Source organism: Dipodomys merriami, unplaced genomic scaffold (genome assembly GCF_024711535.1).
Source record: "Dipodomys merriami isolate MVZ:Mamm:240054 unplaced genomic scaffold, mDipMer1.0.p SCAF_12, whole genome shotgun sequence".
In the NCBI taxonomy this organism is placed as follows: Eukaryota; Metazoa; Chordata; class Mammalia; order Rodentia; family Heteromyidae; genus Dipodomys; species Dipodomys merriami.
The window spans coordinates 3,257,235-3,279,482 of NW_027202493.1; the positions used below are offsets into that span (position 1 = coordinate 3,257,235).

General features: G+C 38.7%; 1 protein-coding gene across 4 annotated transcripts in view; it reads left to right on the forward strand.

Annotated features, from left to right (window-relative positions):
- The window catches only part of Zmat4 (zinc finger matrin-type 4), a 410,406-nt gene that overhangs the window by 238,147 nt on the left and 150,011 nt on the right, over positions 1-22,248 (forward strand). For all 4 annotated transcript variants that reach the window (XM_070016111.1, XM_070016110.1, XM_070016113.1 and 1 more), the window contains exon 4: positions 97-253. In XM_070016111.1, coding sequence (XP_069872212.1) covers positions 97-253 — 157 coding nt within the window. The remainder of the gene's footprint in view (positions 1-96; positions 254-22,248) is intronic.

Here is a 22,248-nt window from a genome sequence, read left to right on the forward strand (position 1 = left end):
TCACATTGCAAATGATATGAAGCTTTGTGGAATAGGAAAAATATACCCTGGGACTTGTGTTTCCCTCTGACACTGTTTTTCCTGGTACTCACACAGGGAAGTGATGCTGATATGGTGGATAAGAATAAGTGCTGCACACTCTGTAATATGTCCTTCACCTCTGCGGTGGTGGCCGACTCACATTACCAAGGCAAAATCCATGCCAAAAGGTTAAAACTGCTGCTAGGAGAGAAAACACCACTGAAGACCACAGGTATGTGCGGGAACAGTGGTCCTGGGGAGACATAGAGCTAAACACAGCACCTGTCACATGGATCATATGCTCCCTCTGCAGAAGCAGCTGCCAGCATCTGTCTTTAATGGCGGATGTCATTCAAAACCTAAAGGGAGTTTGGAGCCCCAGTGCACCTTTTGCTGTCATAAAACGATTAATTGGCATATACTCATTCTGGCAGTCTGGCTCTTTCACATTAGCAATTCAACAGCTTCATGTTCTGAAAAGCTGTTTACATCCTCCAAGATGTTGTCTATCACATCTATTATATATTATGTAAGATATTGTATCTATTATGTTCTGTCCTAGTTCAGCCTGTGATCAGCATAGATAATGGATGGTATATGCTGCATAATAGTCAGATCCTTACCAAAGCCCACATAATGTAGAATATCATTCTCTTCTTACTCTGTGGGATGGGAAGAGACAGAGGAAAACTGCAGTCTTGGAAACATTTTAGTTTGCAGATGAGTGAATTTTTTATGGCATTCTTGTCATCTTTGCAGTGGACACTATGATTCAAGCCTATTAAGTTTAAAAATTAACAGATCACTTGACTTCTAATTGCTTAACTAAAAAAATTCTTCAGAGGTCTATCAAATTCAGAAATTAAAATTACTATTTAATAAACAGAAGAATTTTTAGGTAAGATTTATATTATGGTGAAGGTATTTCTAGATAGGGTTATAATCCTAAGACGATGGGGATAGTTTTTCATGATGTCCGCTCTTCCCATGCATTTAAAATTTAGCAGTGCACTTTATCTTGCTGTCTAAGAAATCATGCATAAATTGTGGGCGTAATTACTTTTAAGTAGTATTTTGGAAATTGGAGAGTGTAAAACAATGCTTGACTTTTGTCTTTGCCTGCATTTTTCTTAAGACAATGCTTTCTTTTACTTGGAGAACAGCAAGCAATATTTTACTTTACTATTCTACTTAGATTAACTAAAGCATATTGTTTTTATAAAGGTAGCTGTGAAATGCAGGCATAGAGAGGTTATAAAACACATGAAATCAAGAGACAAGCTCAGCCTGTTTTAGAGCACACCAGATGATTTGGCATTTAAAGTGCAAACCCTCAGTTGAAACTCTTCCATTCTTAAAGGTTGGGGAGTCAATTTGTAACCTATTCTCCATCAAATCTCTTAAAATAGACACCTCAAAGAAAGAGTCACTAGAAAGTTTTTACCAGTTTTTCATGAATGAGTAAGTATCCCATTTGTTCTGTCTGCTTTAGCAGGTACTGATATTGAATTTAATTTTGGAGGTAGTGATGGAAGAGGAAAGGCTGTGTCTTTGTTTATTACATCGATTAGCAAATGGGAGAGTTATGATTTCTGTAAAGAAAATTACCACATGGAAAACATAGTGCTTTGTGAATTAAAATCCATCCTCAAGACAAGCAAGCACCAGATTGTTTACATGAATTCAGATACCCACAGCTCTGATACATAGATGTCACAGGTAATTAGTTATTATCAATATATTCCCAAGGAAAAAAAACAAGAGCATTTAAACCAGGTCAGAGCCCAACAAAATCAACACCAGAAAATGGGTACATCCAAGATGGAGGGGGCAAGGAGAGAGGGGTTGATGAAATAAGAATAGTAAAGGAAAGGGTGGGTCAAAGCTAGGTGAGACTATTGAATGGTGATACTGATCAAGATGTATTGAATTCATATGTTACTTTGTTATTTGGCACTTACTTTGTACAACTACTTAAAGATAATTTAAAACAGATGAAGTTCAGTTCAAGAATAAAATAAAAATAAAGGGCAACTTCTACTCAGTGGCTTTGAGCTGTCCGTGTTGCCTACTGAGCTCTAAGTGTTGCAGAAATCAGGTCAGCAAGAAGTGAATAAGGTGGGATAAGGGTAAGTGGTACCAACAAGCTTAGGTTGAGGGAAGACTGTAATCCCCATTTCCCATGCCCTTCACACCTTCCACACTGACACTTCCTCTCATTCATCCCCACTTAAGCTGCTTTGGTCAGCAAGGTTATCAGCCCAGCTTTTGACAGGGAGCAGAGAAACAATGGACCTTCTAGAGGGAAGGAAATTAATTGATACTAGGGTGTGGCTTAAGTTACAGATTGAAACTTGATAGTGTGAATTCAGAGAACAAGCAGATTATTAAGCAGGGCATTGCATTAGGAAAGCCTGGTAGGTGGAGCAATGATGTGGATATAATCCTAGTGTTCCAGGCAAAGGAGAAAGGCTAGTAAGAGAAAAGCAGAGCTGTGCCTATAATTGTAGCTTACTTAGGAGGCTGAGATCTGAAGGATTAAGGTTCAAAGCCATCCTGGGTGGTAAAAGCAAGTCTGTGAAACTCCACCTTCAAAATAACTAGCAAAAAAGTAAAGCTGGAGACATTCAGTTCAACTGAATGCCAACTGTGAGCAAGAAAGTTGAGTCAATAAAAGGCCCTGACGTGGGGCTGGAAAGGTGGCTCCGTGGTAGAGGGCTTGCCTTGCATGCATGAGGCCCTGGGTTCAAATCCTCAGCACCACATAAGCGGAAAAAAGCTGGAAGTGGCACTGTGGCTCAAGTGGTAGAGTGCTAGCCTTGAGCTGAAGAGCTGAGGGACAGTGCCCAAGCCCAGAGTTCAGGCCCCACAACCAACTCCCCAAAAAACTCTGATGTAAATTTCTGGTTATGAGAGAGAGAAAGAGAGAGGGGGGAGGTGCATGAGAGAATACCAGTATACCATCATTTTAGAAATGAATATGCTGAAAACAAACAATGAACCTGATTCACTCCCCAAGCCATCATGTGCAAATCTGAGTCAGCATTGCCAGCTTTCCTGGCTGCCTGAAACTAAACCCAACAGTAGTGCCTAAATGACTTTTCCTCTCACCTGAGGCTGTCCTGTGTATATCTAGCAACTACTCTGCCTAATCAAACAGGTTGGCTTGGCTTCCCTCATTTGTAATACTTAGTATATGTCTAGGATAATCCTAGCAGAAGATCACAATAGCTCAATAGCTATGTATATATGACCATATAAAATGCTAATTAAAATGCACTCCAAGATATGGAAACAAGAGTGTTTTTTCAATGTACTGTATGAAGTGATTTGCTTTTTCTTTCTTTCTTTTTTCCTTTCTTTTTTTTTTAACCCTTGTTGTCATTTTTGATTTTGGTACCTGGTGTCTTGTGTATATGTTTATCTGTTTAGGGGAAGGGAAGAGAAACAACAAAATGGTTGGACAAAGGACAAAGGGTGAACCAATGCAACAGCAATATTCCAAAGATACTATGTTAAGAGAAAGTGGGAGAAAATGAGAGGGGGTAACACTGTTCAACAAGAAATGTACTCATTACCTTACTTATGTAGCTGTATTCCTTCTGTACATCACCTTTTCAATAAAATGTTAAAAAATTAAAAAAGATTGAATCTATAATGAAAACAAAAGGAAAAATATATAGAACCCAGGCAATTGAATCAGACAGAAGCAATTCCTTCACTCATCTGTACTCCTTTAACTGTCCCTTCATGAATAATGGGCCCTTGAATGCTAATTATTTCTGGATAAGGAATAATTGAAGCACAACTCATTGCTTCTCCAAGCTACTCCAGGTGATAAGGGTAAGCAACTGTGAGTCATTGTCCTTCTATTTCAAGCTACACTTTGATCAAGCATCAAGTGAGTACTCTACAGGATCTGACACAGTTAGAATTGCCTTCTCCAGATGGATGCAGGTTTACTAGGATATATGGAATGGTGGTTAGTGTGTTTCAGAATCTATGCCCTAATACATGTTTTTCTGGATTCTTCTGTGAGGATAAAAGCATGAGGAGGGACACCAGATTACTTTTTACGCAGAAGGGCAGCACACTACAGGGTAAGATCCCGCCCAGATGGCAGGGAAGACAGAAGCTGCCACAGTTACATCATTTGCAGTAGAAATGAGTCAAGCCATCCTGTGAAAGAGCTAAAGGAGACTCTAGTTAGAGTTTAGAACAAAGGAGTGTGTAGTCAGCTGTCCAGCAATTAACAAAGCCCTGAGATACTCAACTTCTAAAGAGAAAATTTCATTTTAGCCCATAGTTTTGGAGTTTCCAGTCCAAGACTAGGAAGTATATAGCTTTAGACCTTCAGTAGTGATGTAGGATGGGAACAAATGGTGGGAAAAAAAACTGTTCTACTATCACGGCAATGAGAGTCAAAGAGAAAATGAGCAGAGAGCTGTTGTCCCACTGTGCCTTTCAAGGGACAAACCTAATGAGCTGAAGAACTCTTACCAGACCATGTCTCTTAAAGGTCCCATCACTTCCCAGTACATGGAGTAAGAACCAATTTTTCATCATATGTGCATTTGGGAATATTGAGAGTCCAAACTGTAGCAAAGAAATGACATGAGAATACTTTGGATGAAGGAAGCATAAAAGTAGCAATGGGTAATTAGGAAGATATTCACTTGGGAATAATTCTTTGAAAAATTATCATAGGAAAGAGACACTCATGGAGTATGTGGTGTATGTGTGTGTGTGTGTGTGTGTGTGTGTGTGTGTGTGTGTACATAGACAATCTGTATACACTTGTGTATTCTGTCCATCCCATGAATAGACAGAATAGCGAGTTAGCTAGGAGTTCCAGATAAGAAAGAGTTTATTGATACTCAGACATGGTTATAGTTACTATGTTCAACTATTGGAGTTGTTTATACAAAGACTGGCCATTCAGCAGGGTATTTCCAGCATCAGCTAGTGTTCACCCTAGATGATATCTATGTTCCACCTATCCTAGACTGCTACCAGATGTTACCCACTGACATAATACAGAAGAAGCAAATTCGGGCCTTGGGAGATGCGAACTCAAGCTCAGCTCTGCCTAAATTAGTTGTATATTTTTGGTAGTTCCACTAGGGAATCACAGTTTTCTCCCCTTATGTTTTGTTTTAATTCTATACAAGTATCTCACTGACTCCTACCCAGGTGATACAAGGAAATGGTTTTATTTTTTACTTCTTGTTAATGTGTTTAAGGTAGCTCACTTGCTACCGTGGCACTAACACAGGAAACATCACATTATATCTCTTAAGAGACAAATGTTTCTGGAATGAGTTATGTGAGCCTTGCACTGGATCTACTCCAAGAAGTGGGACTGGTAGTCATATGGAAGAGGGGCTCAGAGCTTAGAGGCAAAGGAGGACCATGAAACCAAGGAAACAGTCAGACTCTAGTTTTAAAGAAGCTTGTCAGCATGAGAGGAATTGAGCTAGCAAGCAGAGGATCTGGACTGGAATGAAGAAGCAATAAGAAATAGTTTTGTCATGGCAGTGGTTGTTTTTCTTTTTAAATACATTGAATATAATGACTGCATTTGCTCACCCTTCCTCCCTCCATTCGTGTGTCCTCCCTATAACTCCCCACTAAACATGTTTCTGCTTCCTGATATTTATTTTCTTATAGTTATAAATCATTTTAAAGCAGAAATCCAGGGTAAAATAGCAACCAAGTCAGATCCCAGATTGTGAGTGTAGAAGAATATCTGACTTTCAGGAATATAGCACAAACCCTGTCACCAGAGTAGAAACACAAAGCCAAGAAAGGATTTGAAGTTCAATGCCCACCCTTAGATGGAAAGACCTGAATCCTGTCACAGGGATCTGCTTCTGTGGTTCAGGTGAGTTCGGCAGGTGGGGTAGGGGAGGAGAGAGAGTATCCAGAGAGGACTTGAGATATCTGGAGGCTACTTGCTCTATGATGGCTTCCTCCTTAGTGCCTGTAAGTAGGGTCCTTCCTCTAGCAATGAACCATTATCTGTGTGACAATGTTCTCAAGTGACGTGTTAGATGGCTGAGGGCTGCCATTAGTGGAGCCCTTAAAGCAAGATCTGGGACTACAAGAGCAAACTATTGATCTCTAAAGTTAACCACATTCTGTTTTCTAGAATCTGGGTATGTGTGTTACATGGCAAGAGGCACCAGGCTGCAAGCAGGATTCAGGTGGCCAATTCACCAACTTTGAAGTGGGACTAGTACTCTGGATGATTCAGGAAGGTCCATTTTAACCATACAGGTATTTTGAAGTGACAGGGTCTGTGTTAGAATGGTGGTGTGGACTAGTCGTTAGAGGCTTTGACATTGAAGAGACACCAATGAACCAAGAAATAGAAGCTGAAAAACAACAAAAACAAAACAGGGTTATCTTTTATGGCATTGAAAGAAACACAGCCCTGACAGTGCCATGATTCTTATCCGGTAAGCCCATTTAGGTTTCTGACTCTCAGAATGCCAAAGCTGTGTGTGTTATTTTAAGCCAGTAAGTCTGTGGTAATCTATTACAGGAACAATAAAAAACTAATAATCACCCTAAGTAAATGTTTGGCTCTACTTAGAGTGCTCCCTTTTTGTGTATTTCACATTCTTTACCTGGAACCCAAAATGCAGTACAGGGGTCAGTGACATACTGCAGTAGGGGCTGCCTGAGAGGAAGGAGGTATGTTTTGTTTCTAACTCTTATTGCTCAAATATAGCTTATCACTCACTGGGCAAAACCTCTGGTGACTGTTTCTTAAAATAGCAATCATGCTAGTCCTTTCACTTGCGGGAGTATGCACGGATTAATTCCTCTACATCTGACCTTTGTTTGCTTTTCTTTTCTACATTTCTCCAAATGTATTCTCAAATGCTCTAGTGAAGCTCAAGAACTCCCAACCTAGAGCACCTTCCTGACAGTTGTATTTCTACAGTGTCCTTCACTAGTACTCCAAGACACTGTGCAGCTCTAAACTAGTCTTCCGAAATCCCCTCATGGCTGTTAGAAATCCCTACAAATATGGTATAGGTTTTGAATCAAGAGTATCTGGGTTGTACACTTAGGAGCTGAAGACATAGCTTTCCTGAACCCTCTTTTCCTAATCCATAAAAGATAAAATGCTGTTACTTATATTACAAAGTTGTTATAATGATTGTGTCAGCTGATAAATAAAAGTAAAATGTTGGGGCTGGGAAGGTGGCTCAGTGGTAGAGCGCTTGCCTTGCATGCATGAGGCCCTGGGTTCGATTCCTCAGCACCACATAAGCAGAAAAAGCCAGAAGTGGTGCTGTGGCTCAAGTGGTAGAGTGCTAGCCTTGAGCTGAAGAGCTGAGGGACAGCACCCAGGCCCAGAGTTCAGGCCCCACAACCAGCAAAAAAAAAAAAAAAAAAGTAAAATGCTTACCACATGATCTGGTACATTATCAAACTTCTGAAAATGTTAGTGTCTACTCAGAAAATATTTGTTTTTGTTTATTTTGTTTTGAATTTGTAACATATAATTTGCATTTGAGCTATTTTTCTATTTATTGTCCAAGGCTCCTTCCATTAGGTTACTTTATGTGATGATTTAGTTTACAAATATTTTGCCTTTATAGGAGCCACATATTCTGTGTTCTGCCATATTTCCATACATCAACCTGGATGCCCTTGTGTTCACGACAAAGAGTGACACAAAAATACAACCTGGTGTTTAGCTCTACTTGATGACAAGTCCAAGTGTAAAAATATAGACTGAAGTTCAGGGTCATAGACCTGGGGAAGAAATGAATCAAAATAGTTACATGGGGATTGGAGATGTAGCTTAATAGTAAAATACTGAGGTTCTGGGTTTGATCCCAACACCAAAAGAAAAAAAAGTGACATGAAAATCTGCCAAAGAAGGAATTATTCCAGTGCAACTGGACAGAGATGTGAAGTGAGCAATAAGTTTGTAAAAATAGGCTGGAAACTAAGCGTGAGCATCAGTGAAACTGGAGGGTAGATGCAGATAGAGTCCTCAGAGGCTAGATAGAGGCCTTGTCTTGTGTCAAAGGTTTTGGATATGTGCAGGTGCAAGTCACTAAAAGTGTTAGGGTAATTTGGATATTCCAGGTATGGACAAGAATCCTAGGCAGTGCTGCAATGCCCAAGGCTGAGATGAGCTGGGAGATTGCAAGAACAAAGTAGAGTAAGGATGAAAGATTCTGGGGAGGCAAGCTGAACTGGGTATCCAAAGGGCAACAGGTATGTCAGATGAGAACAGGACTTGTGATTCTAAAAACCATTATTGTTTTAGTCATTTCAGTTTCCTTAGCCTCATGTAATGTTGAGCAGTTTCTGACATGGAGCTTGGTAAATGCATGTGGGTTTATGATTAATGGGCTTTGGAGTAGTGACTGCTGGAAAAAGTCCTATCCATCCCTGCAAGGAGTTGCTCATAGAGAAGAGCCTCAAGAAGTTCCAGAAGCTGGCCTTCTGGGCAAAGACAACACAAGCTCAGTAAGCCTGGCTTTCTGTGGTGATAGATCTTCCTGCAAAGCTGGCGTGTCTGGGCAAAAATGCCTACCCTAACAGATAGAAGCAGTTCTTAGGGGAATGCTGAAATTCCTATGACATTTGCCTTCAGAGATGTCAAATTTTAGAAATTAGACTTTATTATTTCCTTCATTCATTTTTCTCTCAGAAAACATCCGAGGCACTTACAAAGGCACTTACGGTGTCCTTTTCCCTTTGCCCTTCCCATGTAATAAGAAGGACCTTAGACACCCATTTACAGTAAACACTACACCAGGAAGATTTTCAAATATGAATGAATATGGAGGAGGAGAAAAACAATAGAGAATCCTGTTAGAGTTCATGCAGAGGTAATTTAAGTAAGGCCTTAATACATGTGTGATCTACGGAAATTTGTTGGGGTGAGCTCTCTGCATTTTTTAGGAGTTCTTTATGTAAGTAAGGAATTTTGATCTTAGTGGTATTGATACTTTGACTGCTGCTTCTTTGCTGAGGAGGAGCAGAGACTCTGTTGTGAACTATAGGGTGTTTAGCAGCACCTATGTCCTCTGCCCATTAGATAGCTACTTGTGATTAAAAAAAATGTTTCTAGACATTACCAGCTATTTCATATGAGCCAAAACCAGCCCCTGTTGAGAATCATTGATTATGATTAAGGGTGAGGACTATGCTTGACCTGCTGCCTGTGTTGTGTGGTCTGAGATTTAAAAAAGTTGTTTTGAAATGATTTTTTTTGTTGGTCATGGGGCTTGAACTGTGGGCCTAAGTGCTGTCCCTGAGCTTTTCAGCTCAAGGCTAGCACTCTGAGCCACAGTGCCACTTTTGGTTTTCTGGTAGTTGATTGGAGATGAGAGTTTCACAGACTTGCCTGTCCAGACTGGCTTTGAACCTCAATCCTCATATCTCAGCCTCCTGAGCAGCTAGGATTACAGGTGTCAGCCAGTGGCGCCTGACTTTGAAATGATTTTTAAAAATTAAAAGACCAGTATGTGATGATGTAGGAAAATTTTAGTGTATGTAAGTTTTACTAAAGCACTCTCACACTCAATTATGTACATGATGTCTGTGACATCATTTTGCACTCTTAATGACAGGGTCGACAGTGCTACAAGTACAATAAGGTCCACAAAGTATAAAATATTTGCTACATGGTTCTTTACATAAAACGTTTGCTGACATCTGATCTAGACAAGGAATGGTCTTAAGGGAGATTTAGTGAAGAGAAAATGTGAACAGTTTGAGTTGTACATAAAGAGAAATCATAGCCCATACCATGTACCACATAAGGTCTGGAAAGGCACCTTGGATACAGAATGGTGAAGAGGTGTGTCTAAGAACTGAAGAAAGTTTGAGAACTGTGCTCTGGAGAGGCACCTAGGGACAGAATCGGGGCATACAGGGGCTCCTCATTATCATAAGCAGAGAAATTCAGCAGAGATGCTAAAGTAATGATAGCAATTATTTTATTAGATATAAAATTCATACACATAAGAAAGTTAAGAGGACAGCACCATAGCCAGATGTTTCCAAACTCTTACTGTGTTCATTATATCTACTGATTTGTAGCGCTTATTTCAAATCTACGATCTCATTGTGTTAGTTTCCTGGGTCTGCCACAAAGATTATTCCAGTAAGTGCAAGTAAACAGATAAACTGCATTAATACAACATAAATGTAAACGTATTCTCTCACAAGTTTTTCTTCCAGTAGCAGGGCTTGACCTCTAGTCCTCAAAGTCTTGCTTGGCTTGCTTGTTAGTAGCTGGTGCTCTCCCACTTGAACCACGATTGCAACTTTGCAATTTTCTGTTACTTGGTGATGAAGTCTCACAGACTTTTCTACTCTGGCTGGCTTTGAACTTCTATATTCCACATCTCAGCCACCTGAGTAGCTAGGAGCCACCTGTGCCCTTCTAACACTTTTGAATGCTAGAAGTCAGAAAAATGAAGTCTTAGACAGGACTTACTGTCCCTACAGGCTTTTCGGAAAGATGACTTCCCTGTGTCTTCTTATCTGCCAGTAGCTTTCCTCACTGCATGTCTTTCCTGTGAATGCTCTTAGAAATATCAGTAGTAGAATTAGAACTCACTGGAATCTACTATGATCTGATCTTAGCACAACTAATTACACCATCTAGGCCCAATTTTCAAATCAGTTCACATTATGAGGCTCTGAGAGGACATGAGTCATTGGCAGGGGTGGGGGTGGGGGACAGAGTTATATTTAACTTAATGAATGAGCCAGCTTCAGTTAACCAGTGGTAACTGGCAAACATTATAGGCCCAGATATTGTGTTCTTGGCTAGTGATCCCCTTTCCCTGCCTTGGTACTATGAACCTATATGGAGCAGATCATTGAAATAAAAATGAAACTGACTTCTTAATGAAAATCCTGAAAAAGCATAATTTAATTCTCTGTTTAAGGGTATTTTTAAAAGATAATATTACTGATTTTGGTGGCTCATGGCTGTGATCACAGTTACTCAAAGAGGCATTAAGTGGGAGGCAAAATTGTATTTACCCAATCTGCAGAATAGCTAATAATAGCTAGCACTGAAAAGGTGTTGAGTTGTGGCTCAAGTGGCAGAGCCCTTGCCTAGCAAGTGTAAGGTCCTGAGTTCAATCCATAGTATCACAGACAGACAAGCACATAGATGGATTTAAAAAAAGGACATGAATGAGAGGATATCTGAAACAGAAACAAATCATTATATATTCTCATTTTCTACTATTAAAGTGAAAATTTAAGTTTACATATTAGAGGAATGGTTGCATATGATTACATTGAGGATTAATTGGAAAATTCTTGATTTTGTGGCAAAAAGCATTTCTTATCTGAACCCCATTTGCTTTCTACTCCAGATATTGAATTGATTGTCAGAAAATGTAATGTGTATGACTTTAACACCAGGCTACAAGATAGAAAAATATATTAGACCTTGTAAGAGCAAGAAGCAAGCATTCCTTGTGGTATGTTGTAGCTGAATATTATTATTGCTAGCCAGCCTAATCTATCTTGTTTGATACACTGTCTTTTAAAGTCATTGTTTCACCTATAAGTTTTTATGAATATATTCAGCACTCACAGGAAAAATGGATATTGAGCACAATTCTTTATATAATTCTCCAACATCATTAACTTGACAAGTAATGACATTAAAGTTAGCAATAAACTTTCTTATGTTTTGAACCCTACTAAATTTGAAGTTATTGTACATTCTGTCTGTCTTAAGTGCTGGACTGAGAGGTCTCAGGGTTTACCACAGGCTATCTCCTCTCTGCTCATCAATTCTTGTACATAGGAAGCATATTATAAATTTGTTATATGAGTAAAAAGTAGAAGCATTTCCATGTCCATAGCTTTTTTTTTCAAGTGAATAGTCTTGATTATTTAAATCTCAGTGAAGTATGGTGGTTGGAGATAGTGATCGTCCAGTTTGGCCCAAAGTGGCATGCTTTTTTACTTGCTTGATTTCATAAATTTTACTTGCTTGATTTCTCCTTGGAAACACATGATAGAATAGTGTGGAACACAGACATAGATTCAGTTTTAATTACTGGTTAAGCCTGTGTAAACCTTCATGAGGTGTTTTAACTCTTTAAGCTTTCATTTCTTTTTAATTTTTAAAAATTATCTTTAGTTATACTAAAGGGTTTAAATTCAACATATTACTTTATGAATATGATAAATCTTACTCCTTCCATCATTCTCCCCTATCTCTTCCATCCCCAGCCATTCCTTCAAGTTGGTTCTGTTTTCATGTATGTACATTGAATATTATTATATTCAACCATCCTGTCTTTCTCATTCATCTGCCCTTCTATTTGTGACCATCTCCCCTCCCAGAAACAGTTTCTAGATATTCATTTTGTTGAACTATTTGTTTGAAGGAATTACATCATTTACAATCCTCTCCTGTGCATAGCAGATTTTAGCCAATATGTTAGTATATATGTGAATATGACTCATATGTTTCCATGTATGTTTATAATTTAGATCTAACTTGCACATATAAGAGAAAACTGTGCCCTTTGTGTCCCTGAACTTGACTTACTTAATTTAACATAATTTTTCCAGGTCCATCCATTTCCCTGCAGATGACATTACATTACTCTTTCTGATGGATAATATTCAATTACATTTCTATATGTTTAGTTTATGTGTATACATGTTTACATGTTATCACATTTTCTTGACCCATTCATCTGCTTTAAAGTATCTGGGTTGTTTCCATGACTTGGTTATAGTAAATAGTGCAGAAATGAACATGGGTATGCAAGTGTTTTTACTATATCCTGACGTCTTATGTCTTATTGGAAAGTTATGGAAATTATAACAGGACAAGATCAGGACTTTGTGTTGGCAAGGCAGGTATTCTACCAAATGATTCATATTCTCAGCTCCTAGAGTTAATACAGAGGATAATAATACAGAGGATAAAAATACAGAGGACATGTGAATTGCTTAATATAATGCCTGTCACACCATTACATATGCAATGAATACATAGTAATACATATGTAAATACATAGATACACAGAGTTGATCCTCTATTTTCAAGAATTTTAAGTTTGTGAATTTGCCTATTAGTAAAATGTATTACTAAATTTTTGCTCCCAAAGCAACACTTAGTGTACTCTGTAGTCATTCCTACACATGCACAGAACTGAGAAATCTGAGTCAACCCCAAGTGCACAGTCACGGCTGCCCAGGAAAACAAACTGTCTTCCTATTTCAGCTTTCATGCATTCTGCAATCCTTGCCATTTTTGATGGATACTTGGCCATTTAAAAGAGGCCCGATGTTGGTGCTAAACTGCTTTAGTGCTCCTACTGCAAGAACACAAAGGATGAGCCTTATGACAAAGTACAAGTAATAGTTAGGCTCTTTTTTTCTTTAGATCCAAGCTGATGAGTTCAATGTTTATCAACCATATATATTAAGTAAAGTATCTTTAAACAGAAAGACATTTAACAAAATTATATATTGATCTATTGACCAAATGGGCCACAACCCATAGGAAGCTAACCTTATGTTCTACTTAGTAGCAATGGGTGAACATTCACTAACTCAGGGTCCTGGTTACTCTATAGGATATAACTATCATGAATAATGAGAACATAGAAAATATCACTATACATTCATTCATTTATTTTTTCCTATTCTGGGGTTTGAACTCTCTGCTTGGATGTTGTTCCTGAGCTTTTGTGCTCAAGGCTAGTACTCTGCCATTTGAGCCAAAGTTCCACTTCTGGATTTTTGTGGTTAATTGGAAATGAGAGTTTCATGGACTTTCCTGCCCAGACTGACTTAACACCATGATCTTAGCCTCTTGAGTAGCAAGGATTATTGATGTGAGCCACCAGGGCCTTGCTTATATCCATTAATTTTTTCATCCATTTTTTAAAATATTATTTTATTTTATTTGAGAACATACTGTACAGAGGGGCTACAATTACATGGGCAGGATAATGCATACATTTCTTACCAAGCATTGCAGCCTCCTCCTTTGTTTACCCTTCACCTCCCTTCCCAGCCTCCCCCCTCCCCCCACCCAATTATACTCCCCCCCCCACCGACATTGTAAAGCTGGTTTTGACATGACATTTTGTACTTCTCATTGTTGCAACAGGTCCACCTGATTCCTTAAACGACTTGTTTGCCCCCATCTCCTCCACATGTTATACTGACATCAAATATAGTGAAAGCGGGGGTTACACTGTGGGGGAGGGACATACAAAGCAACAAAGAAATAATCTTATAAATGCGTTAGAAACATATGCATGAAAGAAACGAAAACATTAAAATACATATTTAAGGGTTCATTTTCCTAACATCACATTATCTGACCTTTTCTGCTTGACTCATACCTATACTAGATATTGCAAATAAGGGAAACCATGGGACCTATGCTTCTTTGGGCCTGGCTTACTTCACTTAATATAATTTTTTCCAAGCCTTTCCATTTCCTAACAAATGGGGAAATGTCATTCTTTCTGATGGAGGCATAGAATTCCATTGTGTATATATACCACATTTTCTTGATCCATTCATCTACTGAGGGGCATCTGGGTTGGTTCCATATCTTAGCTATGGTAAATAATGCTGCAATAAACATAGTTGTGCTGGTAGCTTTAGTGTGGTCTTGTTTGTAAACATTTGGGTAAATGCCCAAAAGTGGGATTGCTGGATCATAGAGGAGATCTATGTGAAGTCTTTTGAGGAACCTCCATACTGCTTTCCAAAGTGGTTGAACAAGTTTACATTCCCACCAACAATGAAGTAAGGTTCCTTTCTGTCCACATCCCCTCCAGCATCTGTTGTTGTTAGAGTTCTTGATTTTTGCTGTTCTAACTGGAGTGAGGTGATATCTCAAAAAGAAATGCAAATCAAAACAACATTGAGATATCACCTCACTCCAGTTTTCATCCATTTTTATTGTTAATATAAAGGTGATGTACAGAGGGGTTACAGTTACACAAGGAAGATTAAGACTACATTTATTTTTGAACACTATCACCCCTTCCCTTGTTGTCTCCCAGTTTTTCTCTCCCATTCTAATGCACAAGTTGTTTAGTTCATTTCCAACAGTATCTAGTGAGTACCACTGTCATATTTTTCACTCTTTGTCCCCCCATTTCTGTGTCTTTCCCGAAGACAGATAAATGAACAAACAAGACAAAAACAAAAGAAAACTAAAACAGCAACAAAGAAAAAAACCTCTTGTTTCCATTTCCTGGAGTTCATTTTAATAAATATTATTTTATATGATCAGATACACATAGGTATTGTGCCTTTATTCAACACTATTATTATTGCTTTTTGCCAGTTTTGGGGCTTGGTCTGAGCATTGTCTCTGAGCTTCTTTTGCTAAAGGCTACCACTTGAACCACAATGCCACTTCCAGCTTTTTCTGAGTCTTATTGGAGATAAGAGTCTCACAGCCTTAATTATAGACATTCTAACTATGGTGAGGTAGAATCTCAATGTTGTCTTGATTTGCATTTCTTTTATGGCTAGAGAAGTTGAGCATCTTCATTGGCAATTCTTTTTTTTGGGGGGGGGGTCCGGTCGTGGGGCCGGAACTCAGGGCCTGGGCGCTGTCCTTCAGCTCTTTTGCTCAAGGCTAGTGCACCACTTCCGGCTTTTTTCTTTTTGCTTATGTGGTGCTGAGGAATCGAACCCAGGGCCTCTGGCATGCAAGGCAAGTGCTCTACCAGTGAGCCACCTTCCCAGCCCTCATTGGCAATTCTTATTTCCTCTTTGGAGAAGTCTCTTTAGCCCACTTATTAATTGGGCATTTGTTTCTTTGAGGATTTGTTGTTGGGGGATTTAATTTTTTGTTTGAAGTATATTTTAGATATGAGGCCCTTGTCCAATGTATGGCTTATGAAGATCTTCTATTGATCTTGCTAGCTATATGTCCTTTGCCATGCAGAAGCTCAGCAGTTTCATGCAGTCCCATTTGTCCAAACTTTCTTTGATTTGATAAATATGTGTCATAAGATGAATTATTGATTTTTGTTCACCTCCTGAAAATAACAGTTCAAATATCAGTACTCTCTTCAAGATGGCTGGTTGCAATAGAGCAACAAGATTTATAATCATTATTTGAATATTTCTCAGCTATATGGGCAGTAAGAAATATGGGAACAAGAACTAACAAGCACTGTTTTTAACCCCTCTGCTTGTGTTGTGTGTATTCATCTTCTGAAACCATACTGACTGGTTCTTTATTCCTGTTGAAAAGAGGAGAAACAGAGCTTCAGAACTCTTCCATAAATTTCCATGCCAGCCTCAGATTGCTTATGAATTCTCTGTAGAATGCATAAAGATCAGGATATTCTAGATCGGTTTGAAAGTTACATAAATTCAAATTTTGAATAATGTATGCACTCCAGGTTCCATCAGTATCTCTTATTTGCATATCGGATTTCATACAGTGGAGCAATTCTATCATCTGAATCAGGTTATTCAATTTGCTTGGCATAATATGTCTAGATAGCTTGTTTTAATAGATGCAAACAATAGTTTGTCAGACAGGCAGGTCTTCGTAGCAGGGCATTTTCTGAGAAATGAAGAAAGCTGACATGTTCTAAGTGTCATCTCTCCATCAGTGCATTTGTTTTGGTGATGTCCTGTTTTGTGCTTATGAACACAGAAAATAAATTTTTAGAATTAAAGAGCATCGTTTTTCCCTTTGAGGGAGCTGATGCTTTGGGTATAAAATCATCTGCCCCAGTAATGCAGGTTGTTAATGGCAAAGTCACTTCAACACTATTAATGGGATATCACTGAGACAGGACAAGTTATGCTTATCTATTGCTTTTATTCACACACTACTCTACAATGAAATAAGGCAGAAATATACTAGCAATGGGCATGTGGGCAGCTGAATTTCTTGGCCATGCCTTTGTACGCTGGACTATAGAAGATTTGGAACAACAATTGATCCAGGCTGCTGTTTTCTTGATTTTTACTTAATGATTAATGAAATAAAAGATCATGACTGCATTGAATTAAGAATTTAGACAAAAGGTTATTTATATCTCCAAATTTTTGCAAATAACATTAACTCACTTTTCTCTTCGGAGTGATAAAAAAATAGTAGATGGTTTAGCAGATTTTATGATGTGATTATACCTTTATTCCAGAAAGTATTCTTTAAGCACACTTTTATGATGCAATTGGTAGAACAATAAAGTAATCTTTTTCTTCTGCTTTCTCTGAAACTGTCAATAGTATACAGGGTCAGGACCTAGGCTGCATACACAGAATGAATTATTATTCAGAAGACATTGAAAGAAACATTTTCTGGCAACAGTTCTTAAATTATCATATAATAAGAACCCTAGAAGTGGCCTGGCACATGTGACTCATACATGCAACCCTAGCTACTCAGGAGGCTGAGATATGAGGATCCCAATACTCTGAAATTGAGAAGTTACTTGAAAAGTACACATTATGCCCAAAATAATTGATAGTAAGTGTACCAAATGTGATATTCTCATCACTTGAAGTACTGATATATTTTAAACATCAGCCTCAAAATTATTGCTATACAATTGGGTTTGATAATAAGATATAGTAGGGTAAGAATTAGTGCAATGTATTTGAATGCAAGAAATATTTTTAAAATGTTTAATAAGTTGCTTTAACTAACTGTGTCCTCTGGCTATGAAGGTTGGTGAGACCAGCTCCAGTCATTCAGAGGTTTCCTGTCCCTGTTTTTAGGACCATACAGCATCCTTCTGGTGTACAGGTATTTTCAAGGAAGGCTGTCTCTGGGCTTTGCTTACTTTACAATCACTGGGATGCTGCTGTGTGGGTGCCTCCAGAGACTAAGGACTAGACCCCAGAGCTTCATCAGAAGTAGGTCTCAGGCTGGGAAGTTGGCTCAGTGGTAGAGCGTTTGCCTTGCATGCCTGAGGCCCTGGGTTCGATTCCTCAGCACCACATAAGCAAAAAGAAAAAAGCCGGAAGTGGTGCTGTGGCTCAAGTGGTAGAGCGCTAGCCTTGAGCTGAAAAGCTGAGGGACAGCGCCCCAGGCCCAGAGTTCAGACCCCACGACTGGACCCCCCCCCAAAAAAAAGAAGTAGGTTTCACTCACATTATTTCTTACATTGTCCAATATAATCCTTGCAGGCCAGTGACTTCTATAGATGCTGTCATGTCCTTTGTACCAAGATTGGCCATAGAAGGAAAACCAGGACCTTATTATGGACATTCCTGGAGTGGTTCTACCACTTTGGATATACTGGTTTTAAGCTGCCCAGATCTCTGCCCATATCCTTGGTCTTGCTTATTAGCTAGTCCCTAAGAAGCCAATTACTTCCTGACATCAGGCATACCCCTCTTTGACATTCAAATTGTGCCTCTCAGACAACCTGGTGTAAATCCTTTTGCCCTCACCCTCTTCTGAAAATAGGGGAGACAAGACCTTAGCTTTGGCTATCATTTGAGAATGCAATAGAAAAAAACAGCTCTCATTTTAATGAAGAAAATGGTTTGAAAATTGTTATATGGCAGACATTTAGCAAATTTCCTTAGGAAAACAGAAAGATGAAATTTCATGTCATTTTTTATTCTAATGTCAGTTTTCAAAGAAGCTTCTTCAGTGTAGGATTTCCTGCTAAGTGATTTGCAGACGTCTGTTGAGCACACAGGAATTTATGGCCTTAATATAAATTTACCTAAGGTTTTCAAGGGAATTTTGGTGGATTCTACATTCGGAGGAGAGATTAAAGAGACCCCACTAAGACTTTGCAATACCTTTACTGGACAGAAATTCTTGCTGCTCTGGGTAAGGCTGCAGAAAGCAGCTGAGGATCTGAGCAGTAGTATAGTTTTTCATAGTAGAAAGATTGAGAGATCTGTGGAAACAGGGGGTCCTCAGTTATTTGAAGGAGTGATTATGGCTCCATTGTCAACTGCCGAGACTTTACTGAGAAGCAGGGAACTGGGACTGAAGGTCTTATCAGTTCTTACTGTAATTATATCTTGATCAGTACCAACTGCTAATCACTGCCATCTTCATTTTGCTTTTCAACCAACAGAGCAGTTAAAATCTGAATTCCAGTACTTTTTACTTTGAGTTAGTAAATCTAATACATCATGAGTACCAATGGGAGGAAGGAGGAGGCAAGTTCTAACTCTGGAATGTAAAGGAACATACATACTTCTTAATCCAAAGGAGTGTTTTTTTTTTAAATCAGAGACAAAGACATTTATGAATTTGATGAATCCTGGTGTTTAATACTTAAGAATTTCGCCTTGTAAAACATGTTTATGCTTCATCTAGAGAGACTAGGATGTAGAATGCATCATTTTCTCTAAGTCTCATTGTCCTGCAAGGTTTAAATGTTCTTCCTCTTTTTTGCTGGGCATTAATGACAATAAAGTCTACAAAGCTCCTTCAGTTAACCATGGCACAGGAAATTTGACATACCCTAAGATCAGAGATTATTAATCTACCTCTCCTCTAAAGGCCTGCTTTTCTGACTTCACTCTGGTTCACCCTTTCAACAACTTTTAAAAACAGCTGCCTATCAAGCCAAATGCAGTCACCTTCTATGTCTCACTGCTACGTGTACTTCAGCTCCTCTTCTGGCTAATTCTAAATGCTTTTACTCCTTAGCCAAGCTCTCTAGCTCTTACATATAGTTCTGTTATTCTAGAAGGTGTTTTGTATGGCAGCCAAAGGGATACTTCTTTTAAATTTTACTTTGGTGGAGATAGTACTGGGACTTGAATGCAGGGCCTCGAACAAGGTAAGCAGGTGATCTACCACAGGAATCATGCAGCTTCTCTTCCTTAACTTGCCCCTGTTCACTGCAGTCCTGACCTTTGCTAACTCCGCCTCCTTCCAAAGTGACATTGCAACACGAAAAGACCATGACAAAATAGGAGATTTAGGTTCTGATCTTAGTGTTTCTGCTACCAGTTTGCCTACAAAACCCACTGTCATCAAACTGGTGCTTAACACCCCTAGCAATAATTTAAACCATAAGAAGTTCATACATAGACTCATTTTCTTTTCAGATATATCCTCAGTATAATGTAACTTTACCATGAATAAAATATGATTTTATTTAAAAATTTAGGTTATTTTTTCTGTATCTGTTAACTTCATGATTTTTTTGGGGGGGGGGTCCAGTTGTGGGGCCTGAACTCTGGGCCTGGGTGCTGTCCCTCAGCTCTTCAGCTCAAGGCTAGCACTCTACCACTTGAGCCACAGTGCCATTTCCGGCTTTTTTCTTCTTGCTTATGTGGTGCTAAGGAATCGAACCCAGGACATTAGGCATGCAAGGCAAGTGCTCTACCACTGAGCCACCTTCCCAGCCCAAACTTCATGATTTTTTGAAAGCATGTAGACTTCTGTAGAATTTATATATATAATATGTATGTAACATATATATGTATAATATAATATATTGTATGTATAATACATGTAATATAATATATGTAATATATAATATAATATATTATATATTACATACATATAATATGTACACATATAATACAAATATACTTTACATGCATATAATATATATTATACTATATATGTAAAATAGGTAAAATTAGATAAAATGTGTCAATGCCAGGCTCCAAATCTATGAAGGCTAGCCCAGTGGTACCACATGCTTGATGCAGCACACAGGATCAGAATTTGCAGGTGAACAGATAAAACATCACAACACAGATGCTTAGTCAGGTGGAGATTAACAGTGAGCTCAGGTCAAATCCTGTCATAGTGTGATAGCTCTCAGCCCTGGCTGCGAAAAGAATCTGTTTCAAAGATTTAAAATCTGTCATTGCTTGGCCCTACTCTTGAGAGATTCTGAGTTAATTAACCAAAGATAAAGCTAGGAACCTATTAGTGTTTAAACTCTCCAGATAATTCTAACCTCTAACCAATGTTTGGAAAGACTGAGTCCAAATCAAAAGCATTCAAAATTTAATTTGCATCAGAGTTACCTGGACCTCTTGTAAAATGGAGATTCCCATCTAGTGGTTGGGGTGGGATGTGACATGAAAGTAGCATGTCCATAGACTGGCAGATGTGGGTCTTTTGGTCAGAGCAACACACTTAGGGCACAGGTTTGAAGCAGATATGCTCTTACTGGCTGGCAATGGCACACTTGTTCTAAAATTTCTTTAGAAGAAATCATATTCTCTCTCATGCATTCACTTATGGCTGTGTCAGCATTGCAACAATGAAGCATATAATTGTGGCCAATCCATAGTTAAATTAATGATTATGGGTAATACACCTGAATAATTTAGGTCCTGGGTAGGCTTCTTTTCCCCCAGGGACTCAACTAGCCTAATGATTTTCCAACATTTATCTTCAGTCTTTTTTAGCCTAAAATCAGCTTTCTTATTTGCAATTATTCTCTGGTCATCAACATTATTTCTCATTGTGAAAATCAGTTGTCTAAGGCCCTGGGCTTCAAAGTCTTGGGGATTGGGGGATATTCTTGCCTTAGCATTTAATTCTTTGGGTTCTTTTTATCTAGGTGTTTGGGGGGACCTGACCTGATGGAGCAAAACAGCTCTTCTTTTTTTTTTTTTTTGTCGGTCGTGGGGCTTGAACTCTGGGCCTGGGCGTTGTCCCTCAGCTCTTCAGCTCAAGGCGAGCGCTCTACCACTTGAGCTACAGCGCCACTTTCCAAAACAGCTCTTCTATCTTACAATTTGACCTTAAAGTATTCTGGAGTTTCTTTGAAGTTTCATAGAGTTGACTCAAAATCACATCAAACCTTGAAGTTTATCAGTATTCAAGTAGAATTTATGATAAAGTACTTTATGTTAACTCCAAGCATACAACATATGCATAATTAATATTAATAATTTGAAACAAAATAGAACGAGTTTTCTTAACTTGCAAGCCATGTTACTTTCAGGGATATATTCTTGTGGAACCTCAACACTGACGTTAAAGAGAAAACCAAGGAAACCCTATTGGGGGATACGGAAGAACACAGGTAGACTCTTAAGTTCTACTCTGAGAATGTTAGCATTAACTTAGAACAAGGAATCCCAGAGCCTTAGCTTTTTCTCAGCCAAGGCCCAAAGGCTACATCCTCTCTTTCTCTTTCTCTACACTTTCCTGTACTTCATCTCTGTTGCTCCTCTGGCACTGATCACTTTTCTCATCTTTGAATCCTCTATAAATATTCATAGGTATAAGAAATGATCCAGGAAGCTGGC